This window comes from Schistocerca serialis, chromosome 5 (assembly GCF_023864345.2).
Source record: "Schistocerca serialis cubense isolate TAMUIC-IGC-003099 chromosome 5, iqSchSeri2.2, whole genome shotgun sequence".
Lineage (NCBI taxonomy): Eukaryota > Metazoa > Arthropoda > Insecta > Orthoptera > Acrididae > Schistocerca > Schistocerca serialis.
The window spans coordinates 833,364,285-833,385,024 of record NC_064642.1 but is presented as its reverse complement, the minus strand read 5'-3'; the positions used below and the strand labels follow the sequence as shown (position 1 = coordinate 833,385,024).

General features: G+C 40.3%; 1 protein-coding gene across 5 annotated transcripts in view; it reads right to left on the bottom strand.

Annotated features, from left to right (window-relative positions):
* The window catches only part of LOC126481546 (neurexin-1), a 2,075,559-nt gene that overhangs the window by 45,248 nt on the left and 2,009,571 nt on the right, over positions 1 to 20,740 (bottom strand). For 2 of the 5 annotated variants that reach the window (XM_050105375.1, XM_050105376.1), the window contains 3 exons: positions 4,721 to 4,968; positions 4,398 to 4,512; positions 950 to 1,138 (listed from right to left, as the gene is read on the bottom strand). In XM_050105375.1, the coding sequence (XP_049961332.1) occupies positions 950 to 1,138; positions 4,398 to 4,512; positions 4,721 to 4,968 (552 nt within the window). The remainder of the gene's footprint in view (positions 1 to 949; positions 1,139 to 4,397; positions 4,513 to 4,720; positions 4,969 to 20,740) is intronic. The other 3 variants (XM_050105378.1, XM_050105379.1, XM_050105377.1) reach the window with 2 other exon arrangements.

Here is a 20,740-nt window from a genome sequence, read left to right as displayed (position 1 = left end):
AATATTATTGTAAGGGCCTATATAGAAAAGCTGGGGGAGGGTTTGGCAGAAATACTATCTGTAAATAAGTTAAGAAACTGATCTGTTCAGAATGATTTTTCTCTGCTTGTGGAAGCTTGAAATTCATAATATGATTGGGAGTGGATTTAATTAAACATTGAATTTTATCTACAAAGTGTTTTGGCTATTTTTGGAATATAGGACTTACCATATGCAATTTGATATGGATGAACATACCTGATTATTTCAAAATAAAAGCAGGAGGTTTGTATATTTCCTTTTTTTATTAGAAGCAGAATCCTGAAATGCATCTTTTGTTTCTTAGATATGAAATTTATACATTTTCTCAGTTCAGCATCCTGTCTCAGCAAGAGACACACTGAAGTAATTCCCAACAGGGTTCTCGAATGTATCCAGCTGTTCAACAAACATGCACTAGTGTAGCAACTATGAGACAAAAACTAATACTGTACATGAAAGATAACACTCCACTCCATTTCAGCCATCATATGAACACTATAAGTGTCGGTAATTGAAAGAACATTGAGACATCAGAAATGAAATTTATATTGCTTTTCATACAATGGCCATTGGTATTTAGAAGCCTTTTGTTACAGTCGTCTGCATTACCTGTGATACAAAGAGGAAATAAGGGTGAAACTAGACGCTAACTATCCGATTTAAGTAGATGGTGCAGTTGTTACTCATACTCTGAATCTAGGTGACTCGACTGGCTAACAAAATACTGCATTACGTTGAAAATGCTTGTGTGACTTAAGCATTTACAAAGGCAATACTGTTGGCAATAATCCAGTGGATCAACTAAGAGATAGTGGCAGATGCACACATTCTTGTAGAATGTGTAAGCTAGCAATGTGGCAGTCTATCCCTAGAGGGCCAGAGGCTGTGACTTTTCCGTGCTGTACAGGTGTCCACTGTCCAACTTTACCTTTCGCAGCATGAGAAGTGGACGTATTATCTTCTGTGGACACCTCACCTGACCCCGAGCCGGTGAAGCAGTCCTCGTCGTCACAGGGCTTACCCGTCGCTAGTCCTCGGCCGTTCTGCTGTGACTTGGGGGTCACGGTGGTGGGGGGTCGGGTGGGCGGCACATACACTGGCGTGATGAGGTCATCTCCTGCGAACAATGCACCAGCTCATCTTCGTGGCTTGAGCAGTTCCCTTGTAGCTTGTAAATACAGAGTAGTCAATTACATCTTTCTTCAACTTATATGGTAGCTCATACTGTTTCAAGTTATCAGCGTAAAAGAAATATTTAATGATACTTGAGTTACTGTTGTATTACTTGCCTTAGTTTATTTCCTGTGGATGGCTAGTTTCTAGCGAATTATGTTTCCATTTTATCAACAGCTTAATTTTGAAATTAATACCTAATTAAACATTGTACATTGTGTAAAACCTAGGTACATTTTTGATTTGATACAAGAAACCATGACCAGTACAGCCATATACAGGAAGATCACAGAGTAAGTGCTGTATACTGCAAGACAGCAACTAAATCAGTCTATAAAATGGAAAGAAGGAGCTGTTTAAATGTCTCATAAAAATTCACATAGAACAAAACTGTTTGTATGAAGAATAACTCAATTTCAAGGATATTCTTTTGAATGTAATGATTTATTATGACACATGGTAATTAATTTTTTTCAAATTATATGAATATTAATGAGTCAGGAGAACTAGCGTAAGCTATAAAAAGTTCTGAGTAATGGGCAGTGAGACTTTGAGTAGTAAATCCCATGTATATTTAGATGAAACAGAACTGAGATAACTCTCATCATTTATCCCAAAATGCTTCTAACAATTTCAAAAAGAATATTCACAATGAATGAAACAGATGAGGAATGTCTTATTATTTGCAGCATGGCCTAGAGAGACAGAAATGACAAATTTTTCTAGGGGGAATAGAAAAAATGTTAGTGTGCACATTTGCTGGATGAAGAGACAAGCCACTCCAAACTTTGGAGCAGGATGACACTATTTAAAAGGTGCTACACTTAGAGATTCAATATTTATGTATTTATTCGCTTATAATTTCCGTTTTAGGAGTATATGATCAGTCTTCTGTTTTGAGAATTATTCCCACTAGGTTTGTGTTCTTGGCTATAAAGGAAATGCTAGCTAGACCTGCTTGTTACTGCCAACCAGTAAAAACAATTTAGGGATTAGATCAAATATCATGTATTATGAGAAGATAAGTTCTCACTTAGCTCTAATAGACCACTTACAAGGATAAGAGGAAACCTTCCTAGCCTCCCAAAACCCCCACCCCTGGTCTAATTCAGGTTAATTGATGGTATCTTCACAATGTGAACTCAGGGCTAACAAACACCCTATCCTCATTCCTTCACAACCTCAACATCTTCTATCCCATGTGCTTCATCTGGTCCTCCTCAGCCCAACATTTCACTTTCCTGGACACTGACCTCTGATGGCTCAATACTCACCTCTGTCCACATTAAACGCACCAACCACCCATGGTACCTGCATTTTGATAGTTGCACATCCTTTTGCAACCAAAAAACCCCTACATACAGACAGGCCACCTGGAGATGGCATATCTGCAGTGACAAGAACTCCCTTTTCCAGTATGCTGAAAGTCTTACCAAGGGTTTCACAGACAGGCACTATTCTCCAGCTCTAGTGTGCAAACAATTTTCCATGTCATATTCCCACACACTCCCTTTCCTCCCTCCTCTTTCAAGAATCTCCTTAAAAAGGAGCACTCCACTTGTCACCCAGTACCATCCTGGATTGGAATCACTAAACCACATCCTCTGTCATGGCTTTGATTATCTATCATCATGCCCTGAACTGAGGGACACCCTACCCAAGATGCTTCCAACCCCTCCTAAAGTGGTGTCCTGTCACCACCCAACCTTTACATCACCCTAGTCCACCCCTATGCCATTCCCAGTCCCAACCCTTTGCCACAGGGACAATATTCCTGAGGAAAACCAAGGTGGAAGACTTGCACAATCCACAAACCCAGCCCTTCCTATTCCAGCACTGTCACAGGCTTATCTTACCCCATCAGAACCTGGGCCACCTATGAAAACATTCATGTACTATACCAGCTCTGCCGCAATCATTGCACAGCTTTCTATACTGATATGACTACCAACCAGCTATTCACCAGGATGAATGGCCACTGCCAAACTGTGGCCAAGACCAAAGTGGACGACCCTGTGGCACAACATGCTTCTGACCATAACATGCTTTATTTCATTGCTGCTTCACAACCCAGGCCATTTGGATCCTCCCCTCCACCACCAGCTTTTCTCAACTGTGCAGATGGGAGTTATCCTTGCAACATCTTCTCCACTCAAAAAATTATCCTGGCCTTAACATGCGCTAACCTACTGTCCCCGCTCTCTGCATCCAACAGTTTCCACCCCCTCTGCCATATTATCTCCCCCCTTTTACATGTCCTCACCCCATTGTGTGCTGCCCTCTGCAAGTGCACCCCCCTGTCCTTTCCCCTTTTCTGCTCTTCACACTTTCCACTCCCTAATTTTTTCCACTACATCCTACCTCTCGACACTGCATATGGCAGTCTTGTCAGGCTGCCATCTAGTCCCTTCACACCTGTGAGACAGTGCTCTTCTGTCCTCCAAACTGTATCCTGCTATGCCTGCCCTTTCCTGGCCTACTCCAGACTGATATTTGTGTGACATTTGCATTGCAATCGAAGCTGTTGATGGTAGTGGTCATGTGTACATGAGGTCTGGTTGCTTGCGTCAATGTGTGTGCATTTTCTTGTTGACAAAGGCTTTGGCCAGAAGATATAATGTGTAACAGTCTTTTCGTTGTACCTGTCTGCAACATCTTCACCACGCTTAGAAATCTGTCCTTTTTCTAATATTGTTGATATTCCAACCTGGAGTTTCCACACGCAAAATGTATTTTCCATTGGAAATGATTGAACAATACAAAGCTTTAATACTGAAGCACACTGTATTTTTTGATATAGTAACAGTGGTGGGGAGGAGGGGTTCAGGGTGTGGGCAAGAGAGCCACCCATGCATTTACAGCCCAAGAAACTCATTCTAGAAGCAAACCAAAAAATAAATTTAGAATTTAGGTACAGTATTCTTTTACATGTTGTTTTGTTATTGGAATTTTTGCATAATATTTGTCAAGGAAACTGATTATATCTTTCATTTTTCATTTAGTGGGCAAATATAGCTTTAAAGAGTACTACAAACTTACATAATATCTCTCTTAAGAGTAATTACACAAAGCAGTGAGTCTCAAATAGCTTGCACATTACAGATTTCTTGTAGTTTTCTTTTTCAAATACAATTTCTGTGTTATTACACAGTTCAACCATTTTTCTCTTTTCATAGCCACAAATTACGTAACTGAATACCTACCTGAACCATGATCAAACACTTGCTCGCACTCATCCTCATCGTCAGCATTACATCCGGACCCAGCACCAGAGAACACAAGGTCATCCATCACTCCAGGATGTCCAGATGCTGGTGTCTAGTCAGAGTATAAATTACATTAGGGCAGCTCTGATTTTTGTTAACGTTAGTGAGTGTCTGTTAATGCTAGTGTATTTTTGCTATAAATACTTATATAAAAAAACATGACATACCATCATTCTTCACCAAGATACAAAGCACAAGTTGGTAAATTAAATAATATTAATTTCAGCTGTCAGATTCATTTTTAAGAGCATTTTACAAACCTGCTGCATACGTTGGAGGAGTGGATTTTCTCGCATTCGTTCATGTAGGCCCCCAGTGAGCTGCCGTACGTCTCCCCGTAGTGTAGTACGCACGTCTCCTTCTGCTGCCAGGTCCAGAATGCGCAAGCCATTGAAAACTATTCCTGCCATCACTCCAGAGAATGGCCGCTCAATCCTTTTAGTATAATTATTCCATTTCCCCCCAACTTGCACTTTTGATTGACTGTTGAACACTGTTAGTTGATGTCCTAAAAGGTAATATGGCAGGTACAAACATTTCATATTTACTAATTTCTCTTGTGAATTTTTAAAAATAGGTGTGCATTAGTGTTAGGCAAAGTCCTGTGTTACTCTTTTACTAATATCTTGATAACTGGCAGCGAAGGACTCTACCTGATACAAATTGTCACTACCATAAGGAATGCCTTTTTCATTTTGTTAATTTTTTGAGCAATTGTTTTGGGATCTGTCCATAACATGATGCAAATTATTCTGTAGTTGAAGCTGAAACTGAATTGTGAATTTCTGCTCATTTCATTACACCAGATGCCATATTAGTGATACTAAGCATATAAGCATAACACCTTGTGTTCATTAAACATGTGAAAAACAGGAGTGTGTGGTAAAAAGTATTTTTATTGTGAGTTTAAAGTTTCCAGTTTTTTATGAGCCCTTACTTCATTTCATGTCTTTGTCTTTTAAAAGTAAATGTTGCAATATGCTCCACTACTTTCTTAATGAAAATCAATGGAAGGTAGAGCTACGCCCTTGAGAAAATAAACAAACAGTACAATGTTGCAGGAGTTCGTTTAGAGCAGGTACTATACTTAACAACAAACTTAATGGAAGGGCAAAGGAGAGAAAAAGTAGAAAAATAAAGGATTGAAAGAAGTGTCAGGCAAGGAGGTTCCATTTCACTCAAAATTCTTTTCCACAGATCTACTGTTGGTTTACCAGTCTCCAGCTTTGGAAACAAATGCAAACCACCTACAGTTGCAAATGATCTCACTTGAATGAAACAACACATTTACAGTTACCAGTCACTATTTATTTATTTCTACAATGCCTTTCACAGATTTAAACCTCCATCAGATGGATTTATATTGATTAATATGGCATGTATGTGTCGTATTATGACTTGGAAGTAACATATGACACCACGTAATAAAGGAAACAAAAGAAGAGAGAGAGAGAATTACCACTATTTAAGTACATGGCAAACTGTTTTTGGAAGTCCTTGACCCAAAGAACCAACAAAAATATAAATACAAAAATAAGAATACTTCCTGTGGTCTGGACTGCTGCAGTAAAATCATTGTCTTATTTGGTTTTAATAACAGTCACATCCGAGAAGCTCACTATTTCACCAGAAACGCCTCACCTGCACACGCCAGAAGCTGAAGAACTACAACCTGGACACAATGAGAGATGGCTGGTGTGGAAATCTTTAAACAGATTACGATCAGGAGTTAGACAATCCAGAGACAACCTGAAGAGATGGGGCTTCATAACAGAAGATACGCCCTGTGATTGTGGACAAGAACAAACCACAAGACACATGCTCCAGTGCCTTTTGTGCCCTACATCCTGCATGAAGAGTGATCTCCTGCAAAATATATATATATATATATATATATATATATATTAAAAAATAGAGGGAAACATTCCACGTGGGAAAAATTATCTAAAAACACAGATGATGTGACTTACCGAAAGAAAGTGCTGGCAGGTCGATAGACACACAAACAAACACAAACATACACATGAAATTCAAGCTTTCGCAACAAACTGTTGCCTCATCAGGAAAGAGGGAAGGAGAGGGAAAGATGAAAGGATGTGGGTTTTAAGGGAGAGGGTAAGGAGTCATTCCAATCCCGGGAGCGGAAAGACTTGCCTTAGGGGGGAAAATGGGGTATACACTCGCAAACACACGCATATCCATCCGCAGATACACAGACACAAGCGGACATTTGTAAAGGCAAAGAGTTTGGGCAGAGATGTCAGTCGAGGCGGAAGTACAGAGGCAAAGATGTTGTTGAAAGACAGGTGAGGTATGAGCGGCGGCAAATTGAAATTAGCGGAGATTGAGGCCTGGCGGGTAACGAGAAGAGAGGATATACTGAAGGGCAAGTTCCCATCTCCGGAGTTCTGACAGGTTGGTGTTAGTGGGAAGTATCCAGATAACCCGGACGGTGTAACACTGTGCCAAGATGTGCTGGCCGTGCACCAAGGCATGTTTAGCTACAGGGTGATTCTCATTACCAACAAACACTGTCTGCCTGTGTCCATTCATGCGAATGGACAGTTTGTTGCTGGTCATTCCCACATAGAAAGCTTCACAGTGTAGGCAGGTCAGTTGTTAAATCACGTGCGTGCTTTCACACGTGGCTCTGCCTTTGATCGTGTACACCTTCCGGGTTACAGGACTGGAGTAGGTGGTGGTGGGAGGGTGCATGGGACAGGTTTTACACCGGGGGCGGTTACAAGGGTAGGAGCCAGAGGGTAGGGAAGGTGGTTTGGGGATTTCATAGGGATGAACTAAGAGGTTACGAAGGTTAGGTGGACAGCAGAAAGACACTCTTGGTGGAGTGGGGGGGATTTCATGAAGGATGGATCTCATTTCACGGCAGGATTTGAGGAAGTCGTATCCCTGCTGGAGAGCCACATTCAGAGTCTCACCCACCTAATCCTTCACCTACACATCAACTCAGCCAATGAACACACCCGTAAATTCCTATCCTTATAAAAAGTCCTCAATCTTTCCTATCCCACATCCACAGCGGCTGTTCAGAACATCCTCCTACAGGCCAATCACAGATTAGAACAGCATGCCACCCTCCACCTCAAAAAACTATCCAATCTCCTGGTTTCCCACCTCCGGAAAGGCAACTCACTCACCCTTCACAACCTTTCCAGCAAACCTCAACCTCCTCTCATTGCACGCAGACCCAGTCTCTCCCATCTACTCAATCTCCCACTTCCAGCTCCACTCACCCCAAAACCTCAAAATTCCAATCCACACAATCTGGTATCACAACACCCTATTTCAGTAGTTAACCTTTCCTCCAAACCTCTCTCCCAATCCGAAACCTCTGTCCTATACAAAGGCCTCATCTTCAGCCCCACTCCCAGATTCAACCAAACAGCCCTCGTCAAAGATTTACTGTCCTACACCCGTACTCTCTGCTGGAAATATCACTTTGCCACGAAGAAAAATGATCCTAATCCTACTCCTAATGGTCCAACTCCCCAAGACACTATCCAAATTGAACACTGCCTGGAACAGTTCCGTCCTCCGTCACAGCAGGACCCACCTCCTCTTCCTCAAAATCACCCTCTCCAAACTTTCCAGGAATTTCTGACTTCCAGCCTTGCCTCTCAATCCTTCTTAAAAAGCCTTCGTCCTACTCCCAGCATCACCACTGCTGAAGCCCAGGCTATCCATGATCTGAAGGCTGACCGATCCATCGTCATTCTTCCGACGGACAAGGGTTCCACAACCGTGGTACTTGATTGTCGGGAGTATGTGGCTGAGGGACTGCGTCAGCTTTCAGACAACACTACATACAAAGTTTGCCAGGTAAATCACGTGGGTGCTTTCACATGTGGCTCTGCCTTTGATCGTGTACACCTTCCGGGTTACAGGACTGGAGTAGGTGGTGGTGGGAGGGTGCATGGGACAGGTTTTACACCGGGGACGGTTACAAGGGTAGGAGCCAGAGGGTAGGGAAGGTGGTTTGGGAATTTCATAGGGATGAACTAAGAGGCTACGAAGTTAGGTGGATGGCGGAAAGACACTCTTGGTGGAGTGGGGAGGATTTCATGAAGGATGGATCTCATTTCAGGGCAGGATTTGAGGAAGTCGTATCCCTGCTGGAGAGCCACATTCAGAGTCTGATCCAGTCCCGGAAAGTATCCTGTCACAAGTGGGGCACTTTTGGGGTTCTTCTGTGGGAGGTTCTGGGTTTGAGAGGATGAGGGAGTGGCTCTGGTTATTTGCTTCTGTACCGGGTCGGAAGGGTAGTATCGGGATGCGAAAGCTGTTGTCAGGTTGTTGGTGTAATGGTTCAGGGATTCCGGACTGGAGCAGATTCATTTGCCACGAAGACCTAAGCTGTAGTGAAGGGACCGTTTGATGTGGAATGGGTGGCAGCTGTCATAATGGAGGTACTGTTGCTTGTTGGTGGGTTTGATGTGAACGGACGTGTGAAACTGGCCATTGGACAGATGGAGGTCAACGTCAAGGAAAGTGGCATGGGATTTGGAGTAGGACCAGGTGAATCTGATGGAACCGAAGGAGTTGAGGTTGGAGAGGAAATTCTGGAGTTCTTTTTCACTGTGAGTCCAGATCATGTAGATGTCATCAATAAATCTGTACCAAACTTTGGGTTGGCAGGCCTGGGTAATCAAGAAGACTTCCTCTAAGTGACCCATGAGTAGGTTGGCATACGAGGGGGCCATCCTGGTACCCATGGCTGTTCCCTTTAATTGTTGGTATGTCTGTCCTTCAAAAGTGAAGAAGTTGTGGGTTAGGATGAAGCTGGCTAAGGTAATGAGGAAAGAGGTTTTAGGTAGGGTGGCAGGTGATCGGCGTGAAAGGAAGTGCTCCATCGCAGTGATGCCCTGGACGTGCAGAATATTTGTGTATAAATAAGGAAGTGGCATCAATGGTTACAAGGATGGTTTCCGGGGGTAACAGATTGGGTAAGGATTCCAGGCGTTTGAGAAAGTGGTTGGTGTCTTTGATGAAGGATGGGAGACTGCATGTAATGGGTTGAAGGTGTTGATCTATGTAGGCAGAGATACATTCTGTGGGGGCTTGGTAACCAGCTACAATGGGGAGGCCGGGATGATTGGGTTTGTGAATTTTAGGAAGAAGGTAGAAGGTAGGGGTGCGGGGTGTCGGTGGGGTCAGGAGTTTGATGGAGTTAGGTGACAGGTTTTGTAGGGGGCCTAAGGTTCTGAGGATTCCTTGAAGCTCCGCCTGGACATCAGGAATGGGATTACCTTGGCAAACTTTGTATGTGGTGTTGTCTGAAAGCTGACGCAGTCCCTCAGCCACATACTCCCGACGATCAAGTACCACGGTCGTGGAACCCTTGTCCGCCGGAAGAATGACGATGGATCGGTCAGCCTTCAGATCATGGATAGCCTGGGCTTCAGCAGTGGTGATGCTGGGAGTAGGATTAAGGCTTTTTAAGAAGGATTGAGAGGCAAGACTGGAAGTCAGAAATTCCTGGAAGGTTTGGAGAGGGTGATTTTGAGGAAGAGGAGGTGGGTCCCGCTGTGACGGAGGACAGAACTGTTCCAGGCAGGGTTCAATTTGGATAGTGTCTTGGGGAATTGGATCATTAGGAGTAGGATTAGGATCATTTTTCTTTGTGGCAAAGTGATATTTCCAGCAGAGAGTACGAGTGTAGGACAGTAAATCTTTGACGAGGGCTGTTTGGCTGAATCTGGGAGTGGGGCTGAAGGTGAGGCCTCTGTATAGGACAGAGGTTTCGGATTGGGAGAGAGGTTTGGAGGAAAGGTTAACTACTGATTTAGGGTGTTGTGGTTCCAGATTGTCTCGTAAAGTCATCAGATAATCAAAACGACTTCCAAAATGATTTAGATAAGATATCTGTATGGTGTGAAAAGTGGCAATTGACCCTGAATAAAGAAAAGTGCGAAGTTATTCACATGAGTACTAAAAGAAATGAGCTAAATTTCGATTACGCGATACGTAACAAAAATATGAGGGCTGTAAATTCAACTTAATACGTAAGGATTACAATTACAAATAACCTAAATTGGAATGATCACATAGATAATAGAGCAAACCAAAGACTGCGATTCATTGGCAGAATACTTAGAAGGTGCAACAGGTCTACCAAAGAGACTGCTTACACTACGCTTGTCCACCCTATTCTGGAGTATTGTTCTGCAGTGTGGGATCCGCATCAGGTGAGACTGACGGATGACATTGAAAAAGTACAAAGAAGGGTAGCTCATTTTGTATAATCACGAAATAGGGGAAATAGTGTCACAGACATTATACGTGAATTGGAGTGGCAATCATTAAAACAAAGGCATTTTTCGTTGCAACGGGATCTTCTCATGAAATTTCAATCACCGGTTTTCTCCTTTGGTTGCAAAAACATTCTGTTGGCACCCACCTACATAGGGAGAAATGATAATCATGATAAAATAAGAGATATCAGGGCTCGCACAGAAAAATTTAAATGCCCGTTTTTTCCTGCTTGCCGTTCGAGAGTGGAACAGTAGAGACACAGCATGAAGGTGATTCATTGAACCCTCTGCCAGGCACTTTATTGTAAATAGCAGAGTCATCACGTAGATGTGTTGGCTTCATTTTAACTAGTTATCCAGCTGGACTTCAGGGAATTTTACACTCTGCACTCCATTCAGTGTGTAACAACTGATTATACTTCTGATGTTTGTTTGAAACTGAAAATACAAGTATGAGGTTAAGATTTAAACTGTTCACTGTGAACCGCTCTTAGCCATTTTCAGCTGTCATCTCAGCTTTGTCTGCTAGTGTTGAATTTGGGACTCTGACTGGTCTGCTTGTGTCATCAGCAAAATGTTTTCTGCCCTTTAAAGACACTAGAACATGATTTGTGTAGGTTAAAAACATAACTGAGCACAGTACCCATACCTGTGGCACTAGACATGGCATGTTCCCTCAAACTGAGGTTATTTTTATCCCAGAATAGTCTTTTAATGTGACACACTGCTTTCTTTTATTGAGGTAAGAGTCCAGCAATGCAACAGGGATGCCACTAACACTGTAACATTTCAGTTTGCTAAGTAGAATTTTGTGATCTACACAATCAAAGACTATGACATGGTCACTGAATATACCAGCAAGGTATTTTTTTCTTGTTTAGCTCTGCAAGCACTTAATTTTTGAGATCTTCTATTGCTTTCTGTATGGAGAATCCTTTACAAAAGCCAAACCGAGGGTTAGTTAACAAGTTCTGCTTAGTTAACATGAGTCCATATTCTATTATAGGCCACTTTCTCAAACACTTTTGAAAAGACTGGAAGGAGTGATACAAGCTTGTAATTAGTGGTGGTTTATGCAAGCAATCATCATATTTGGTGGCCAGTGATTTGAAAGTTCCGCTTCTTCTGCCACAGCTATTTTCCAGGGGATCAATTTCATTTGGATAACTTGTTTTGTATGTTTCATGTTTAATAGAATTTCAGATATTTTTTCCATATTCTTGGAGTATTTTATTTTTTGAGTGTTGCACAAAAGTTTTTCTGCTTTAATGAAAGATTGGAGAATTCTACAGTACTGGTGAAGTAGAGTTTAAAATCTTGATTACTGCCTGTTCTCTGAATTGAGCTCTCTTCCTAGCTCAACATACTTTAATCCCAAGAGTCATCCATCCCTTATCCTTGCTTATTTGTTTTAGAGCTAAAACACCCAAAAGTGTTGTAAAAAATTCCATTAACCCTGTCTTCTTTATGAATTTGACCCAAGTGTCATTTAATAATTTTGCTCTAAACACTGTGGTCAAATCATTGTGTATGATTCTGCAGTTTATATGTTTCTACTATGATGTGTACCTAACTGGCTAGTGAATTTTATTGTTAACATTTCACTAAAGTCAGGTAAATTGTTGGCTATTGTTTTAACAGCTAAATCAATGCAGGTTGTTGGATCTAAAAACAGAATGTTAATATGCTGTTGCATTATGTCCTTCAATCCTCATAGATGATTGTACTGTGGAAAATAATCCAAAGGTCTAGGTGCTGTCATTCAGTATTATCTGACAGGAAATCAATGTTAAACTTTCCATGAACAACATTTTTCCAGTTAACTCTGCATAATCTTATTAAATATGTTCCCAGCTGCTCTGTGGAGTATTGAATGCTTTCTGCTAGAAGTCTGTAAACTTCCAGTACTATAAGCCTGTGTGCATCCTGACCTACTTTTGTGCACAGCATTCAAAAACCTGTTCAATATAATATTCAGTAATCTCAGGTGCCTGGGACATAACTCCACTTTCTGCATACATAGGGAATGAATGATAATTGTTTAAGACCTTTCACAGTGGTGTAGAAAAAGTCAGGATGAACAATTTGATACAGGACACTTGTGATCTATTAAGTCAAGAAACTACCACAAACTGGCCTACAAAACAATATGGCAAATGTGCAATGCACAAGACTTCCAATATTCTCTTGCTCTCTGTGCATGAACTATTGGTTCTGGAGAAAAATAGATAGGACCTTTTTTGCAGGAAATTTAATTTTGTACTGGGTACATTTTTCCAAGAGTCCACGGTTTTACAGCTATTAAAAAAAGAAGTACAAAAGTGACTTTCAAATACACCTCCACTCCATAGTAAGGATTTTTAGTATGTTGTTCATTTCACCTCCTACCACTGTACACAAATTTGTGACTACATGAATTATTTCCCATATTCGATCATTTTTTGGTTTTCATTTTGTCCATTACCAGCTTAGTCGTGCAGCTACAAATTGTGAAATTGACATTTGTGCAAATTTTGCCTCACAGTGTTGTGTATTTTAGAAATTAAATTGTTTTGTTTGTCCAACCATCTTAATAAAAAATTAGTTTGCTTTTAGGGGTTACATTGAGATTGGATTGTAAATGTAATTAGTTTGTGCATGACAGTCACATTTTATTTATTTCTATCAATACCCTCCTGGGAGGGTTTAAATAAATAATGTTAATGAAACAGCCAATGGAACCAGTGGCTTAGTAGCTCAGCCAGTGAAGACCAAAAGAGGTCAAATATAAGAACTAATTTATATGGTCAAAAATTTTTGTACAGTGGTAGAAGGAGGTGCAATGACTACGGAGGTAGGCAGGGATGTGTCTGTGGGAGTGACTGCATTTGAGAATCAGTCTTGTACGGTTTTATTGAATATCTCTAAAATTGTGCACTCTAGCAAAAATGTATCCCAGTAGATTAAATTTCCTACAAAAATGTCCTATCCATTTTTTCTCTAGGACCAACAGTTTGTGCACAGTGAGCAAAGGAATACTGAAAGTCTTGTGCACTGCTCATCTGCTGTAGCTTACCTGGTTTTTCTGAGCCAATTTTTGGTAGTGTTCTGGCATGATGGGCCACAAAAGTCCCATATCAAATTGTTCATCTTGACTTCTCCTGCACCACTGTAATATGTTACAATCAATTATCATTTATGCTCTGTACAATCACTCCCCCTTTCTTTTCATTGGTTCTACAGTGGTATCATATTAGCTTGTCTCAATCAAGATGAGTCCATTCAGTTTCAATGATTTCCATATAATGTCATGATAGGCACAACAAATCTGCTGAAATTCCATCTAATTTTTCATTTTACTGGATGGATATGTGAAGTTTGTCTTTGTTTATTTACAAGGCTTCTAATGTTTTAATGGAAAGCGCTAAATGTATTTCATTTATTATCCTTGGCTTTCTCAAGCTGAAGGATTTTGTTATAGCTGTCTGAACTGTCTGAACTGTCTGACCTGAACTGTAACTATGTATTCTGCAGCTCTGCCTTTCAGGTGAACTCATTACGTATGACTTGAATAGGGTGTATACTGCTTTGGTCAGATGGGATGAGGCTGTACTAGCATAAGATAAGGATAAAGGAAAAAATTATATGTACTAACATGGAACATAGTTGGAAATTCATTTTCAATGGTTAACAGGAGAAGCAGTAAACATAACACTTAAATTTCTTATATTTAAAGGAAATTTAAATAAAGAGTGTAGTATCGTATGCACAGGTTTTGGGTTTTTTAATTTCATTTTTATTTTTCCTTGGTCCTACAATGAGATAGTTATGCAGCTGAAAAGACCACAGGTTCAGTTACGATATAGGACAAAATGATTCAGAATATAGCAGAAAAGTAAACAGAACTACAGGAGAACTTTGGACAAAAATGTAAAAGTCAGAATATTTAGTAAGAATTCTTGTCACAAACACAATCAGGGTGACGCTACCACTTAAGAAATATTGGAGGTGTTATGAGAGGTTGGTAAATAGTTCTGGAGGTGAGCAGAGGGAGACATGGAGTCTTCAAAGTGGAATGTTAAATGTCAACGACAGAAGAATCTGCAGTTGGTGTCAGGTTGTGCCATCATGAAGACAGTGATACTAAGATAACTTCATGTATTTTGAAATACCTATGTAATATGCTGCTGTCACATTATTTTTAGGATGTCACCATATTAGTTTTTCCATCATAGCAGCTCGTACCATCTACAATATTGCTACATTCATCTTTCTTGCATCATATTGGAGGTTTTAATTGTCAAAAATTATGTATTTATCTGTTTTGCCTCCCCCTCTTTGATTTATTCAGACACTATTCCGTAAACTCCATTGTAAAGAACAATCCACAGTATTGTGGGACACATCAAGTTACACGTTAACAGGCAGGATCAGCCACTGCAAATCACTTCTATAAAGTACACACTAACTACAGATTGTCATTAGAGCTGATTTGCTCACACTGGTGAATGTCAGAGATACTTCTAGTTTACTTCTTTATATGCATATTTTACTCTGAAAAAACAATTGCACTGTGGCTTAAACTATTCAGTTTTTGTTCCATCTGACACTTTAAACAAAGCATTTTTATAACATTATACAGGACACTATCAGTTGTCTACATACTGGCAAAGTAATTGGAGGGAAACAGAATTTACAATTTAGTGTCCCAATATTCTGATGAACTGTAGAATGTATGGCTAATAAGATAACAGAATATATTTTGAGCTCAAACATAATGAGGTATCTTGAACAGAACAGCCTCCTCAATGCCAATCAACATGGTTTTTGAAAACATAGATCATGTGAAACCCAACTCGTAGTTTTCTCACGTGACATCCTGAAAGCCACACTCCACTGCAGAGTGAAAATCTCATTCTGGAACCATGGAGATGTGTTTGTAGTACTTAAGGTCTGGCCTAATGTCTATTGTCCATACTACAACACTAGACTTGTTGGACCATTAAATAAATAAAATAAAGTGAATTTATGTAAAAGTCAGCCATGTAAATAGTCAGAATGTTGCTGCATTTTTCACTAAGTGTATTACAATTACATAGCAACTCATTTCACATAATAGCAATAGATCATAATTATGGAACAGGCCAGCAACATTTTAGTACAAATTTAGCTGATTTTATGGAGTTTGCCTTTGGTGTATTGTTTCGTGTGTGAGCAGGAGAGCGAAATATGTTACATACATTTTTTAAAAATATTTACCTAGCTATTTGATTTTTTACTTGTTACTTATTGGGTAATGATTTTGGATCTTGGAAATAAAAAATGCTACATAAATATGTCGAAGATATATATACACAAAAAGTTAATAATGAGGAACCAGATAATATAATTGCTAATGTTTGGCAAATTCGGGGTTTTCAGGACAGTTTCAAAGACAGTAGGCTACTATAAACTTTTTTTAAAGCTATCAAAGAAACATTGACTAGAACAGACTTGGCAGTGCAATAAAATGCCATATAGAACTGAAAAATAGTGGTGGGTGTCACAGAAATTAAGATCAAGGTACATTTGAGCTGATACGCTTTCTTCAAAGAAACAAAATGTCCTTTCATTTAAGCCTACTTAGTATTCTAGGTACCAAATGCAAATTGTTATAATGTCTATGAAATGTTTATAGAAAATCCGTGGGACCTACAAGAAAAACTGCCCATACTAGGGATGTAATGACATTATAAACCTATAGGGTGCTTTGTGGACAAACTGAGTGACCAAAGTGGCAATGTATGCTGACAACACAAAATCTGTTCTGCACATCTGAATCCTCACTCCAGAGATATTTCTACTTTATGTAGTATACTGCCAAACCATTTGCAACAAAGAGCAAAAATTTAAGGCCCTGATAAAAATCAGTAGTCAGGGCTGGTCTGAGAACATTTTTCCACACAAATGAAATCAAAATTGCATCTAATCACAGAGGTCTAGAGTCGGCTGTAATAACTGTATGGCAGCAAAACATGGTAGATATTAATTTGGAACCGATTCACGGTATAAAAAAATTAGTTCCGATTTCGGCCACCAGATGCAAATCTGGAATTGTACAGCTTCTAGTTGTGATTTCCATTAGTCATATTGAATAAATTGTGTATTACCATTATGCCTTTCTCACATTTTGACCTTCCCTGCCCATGTCCCCTTCCTAATCCATAACACATTGAAGCATTTCTGTATTCTCTTCTTGCCTTCACAGCACCAGATTTGTACCTGGTGAGCAAAAGTGAAACTAATTTTTTCCACTGTAAATATATTCTGCATTAACGCATTGCAATATCTATCAAATTTTGCTGCCATATGATAATTACAGCCAACACTAAGCCACTGTGAGAAGCTGCACTTTATTTACAACACCCAGTACTGAGTGACACATCATTTAGGGCCCCCCCCCCCCCCCCCCGCCCCAACTCCCCACCCCTTCCCTCCTTCCTTCACACATTAATGCTGCCATTCATTGTCTCTTGGTGAGGCATTTAAATAAAATATAAATCTACTAATAGTGGAAAAGGGTTGTATTTCCTACTAATTATTGACATATCTTGTGTACAAACTTTGCACTAAGGGTGCCCCTCTCTGCTTGGCACTCCAAGTGGCTGCTTGAATCACTTGGAACTTAAACCAGCCCTGACAGTGGTGTTCACTTAATACTATGTACTGAAAGCTATTTAAATCCCAGAATTGATAGCAGTGAGATTTTTGGGATGAATATAAGTGAATATCAAAGAATAGCCTAATGGGAAATGAAATTCAAGCTGCATGTGAGGTTGTTGGGGTGATATTCAGTATCAAGACTGGTCAGATTTGTGATTCATTCCTTCTGTCAAGCACTGGACTCACTTCCAGATGTATCCAAAAAAACATTTGAGAAAATCAGCTCACTAGTACAAATGTTCCCCAATCATACTCTCATTGTTGGAGGAGACTTTAATCCTCCAACAGTAGATTGGAATAAACAGTGGACAATGCTAAATGGTTTCTTAGAAAACTAACTAGCACAGATAGCTCAGAAGCCAACTAATGATGTAAATATGTTATATCTCATGCCAACAAATGGATTAGACTTTATTGAGAATGTTCTTTTTTTCTGTGTTTTCCTCACAGTATATTTATTAAATTCCATGTATGTTTTTCTATTTAAGAGGTTTAATCTTGTATTTTTCTAAATGTAAATTCATTCAGTCTGTTGCACAGTAGTTGCCCACTTGTTTTCTTTTGAAGGCAGTAATCCATTCATTTAGTAAAAGAGTTAGTCAGGCCACAGCTCTTGGCTTATGTACATCTGTAGAGCAGCAAATTAAGTGTTTATGTTTTTCTGTATTTTCCTCATAGTGTAGTTATTAAATTTCATGTGTTTTTTTTTTACTCAAGAAGGTGAATTCATTCAGTTTGTAGTGCAACACTTGCTCACTGAACAGCCAGCTTCATAACTCATTAACCCATTGGCATCCATTGGTGACACATCAGGAGGATAGCAAGTTGTGTGTTTAGGATTCTGTCTATTTTTACAGTTTACTTCTTCAGTTAGTGTTAGTAGGATGGTTAGAATGTGTGCATGCTGTGTACAGATGCAGGAGGAGCTGGCTGTAGTGCTTTTGGCTATGGTCAGTCACCTTCAGGCTGCTGCCTTGACATGTAGCGGTGGTGGAGATTCTGGTGCATCACATGGGTGTCCCTCATTTTGCCCGAGGGCTCTGCTTCTGAGGAACCTCATAGTGTACCCAATGTGGTGGATCTACCCTCACAGTAGGGTGAGTGGCAGGTGGTAACACGTCCAGATCGCTCGAGGTGGGGGGCCACGCCTGGTGTAAGCCATTCGACCTGAGAGTGGCTAGGGGCCTGCTCCTTCAGCTAAGTCTGAGCAGGCAGAAAGGGGGAGGGGCTTACTGGTTATCTGGCATACCAATGTTAGGCACGTTACGATGCTCCATAGGCAGATGGCATTAAGGGTATAAAGGAAGCCAGTGTGCACTCAGTATGTCGCCAGGGGGCCCTCCTGTCCAAGATGTGAAGGCAGCCTTACCTATGGCTATCAAGAACGTGAGGTACAGTCATCTGCAAGTTGTGGCTCATGTCGGCACTGGCGTCTCATGTCGCATAAGCACTGAGGCCATCCTCAGTTTATGCAGGTGGCTATCTGAGGCAGTGAAGACTACTGGCCTCACGAATGGGTTGCAAGCAGAGTTTGCAATTTGTAGCATTGTTCCCAGAGTTTATCAGGGTCCTACGGTTTAGAGCTGAGTGGAGGATCTCAAAAAAAGTCTTCATTGACGTGTGGACTACACAAAGGAAGCAACAACTCGGGTAACAGAGTATTTATGGAGTGCACGTGCTGGTTTCTTTTAGGCTAGAGGTGCTCGTACGAACACTCACCAGTTGATACACAGCAAGGAAAGTCAGACGGCATTCAGAGCAAAGACACTTTGACTGCCAGAATTTTATCAGTAAGTTGTCAAAGTATTCATAGTAAAGTTCCCAAATTTAACTGTCCTCCACAAAAGTTCCTGCAGTCAAATTATCCTTCGGACTGAAAGCTGGCTGAAACACGAATTGGAAAGCTCCAAGATATTTAGCATGTTGTTGAATATTGTCTTGGCTGAGGTAGAAGTTGAATGTGACAGTGAAGTTATCTGGTCATGTATAACAGGTGTAGGTGAAATCAAGTTAATTGTTGTATGTTTTTACCAGCCACCCAATTCTGCTATGACAGTTCTAGAGTCATTCAAAGAAAGTATACAGTGAGTAGTGCAGGAATACTGCACTAGTTGGAGGCGACTGTAGCCTACCATGTATAGGTAGGTTGTGATGTCTATGGATTCATTGTGGGGGCAGGGGGCACACATAGACAGTCACGTGAAATACTTTTGAACAAATTTTCTGAAAACTGTCTTCAGTTATCTTCATGATGTCATCATAGCAACTATGGTTACTGAAGTTAATAAATCAGCCAAAAAGGCTAAGAGAATGTTTTTCTGCTAGATGGAGCAGATAAGCAGTTGTTAGAATCTCACTTAGACAGTGAATTGACATCATTTAGTTCCTGTAAGATCGATGCAGAGGAATTATGGGCAAAGTTTAAGCAGATTTTAAATTGGTGTCTGGAGAGTTATGTACTTAGTAGTGCTTTAATAATGAAATTTAGAAGATGCTGAGGAAGCAGTACCGGCTGCATTCTTGGTTTAAAAGAGAATGCACAAATGATGACAAGCAAAGGTTAGTAGAGGTTCGTGCATCTGTGAAAAGATCTATGTGCAAAGCTACAACTACTACTATCATCACACCTTAGCAAAAGATGTGGCAGAGGACCCAAGAAAAATCTGGTCCTATGTAAAACTGCTAAGCGGGTAAGGCTTCCATTCAGTCCCTTGTTGACTGGTCTGGTGTGGCAGTTGAAGATAACAAAACAAAAGTCCAAGTTTTAAATTTTGTATTCAAGAAATCATTCACACAAGAGAACCATAAAAACATACCATCATTTGACCATTGGACAGACTCCCCTATGGACATCTCTGGTGCAGGGAAACAACTGAAAGATTTGAATGCAAATAAATCACAAGGTCCGGATGGAATCCCATTTGGTTTTTTAAAAACTACTCTACAGCATTGGCCTCTTGCCTAGCTTGCATTTATAATGAATCTCTCACCCAGCACAAAGTCCCAAGCAACTGGAAAGAAGTGCATGTGACTCCAGTATACAAGAAGAGTAAAGAACGGATCTATAAAATTACAGACTGATATCCCTAACTTCAGATTACTGCAGAATCCTTGAACATATTCTCTGTTCAAACTTTCTTCAGACTGAGAAGCTTATGTCCACGAATCAGCATGTTTTAGAAAGCATTGCTCTTGCAAAACTCAGTGTGACCTTTTCACACATGATAAATTGCAATGGATTAAGGGCAATTGACAGCTTCCATATTTCTAGACTTCCAGAAAGCATTTGACATGATGCCCACTGCAAGCTATCAAAGAAGGTATGAG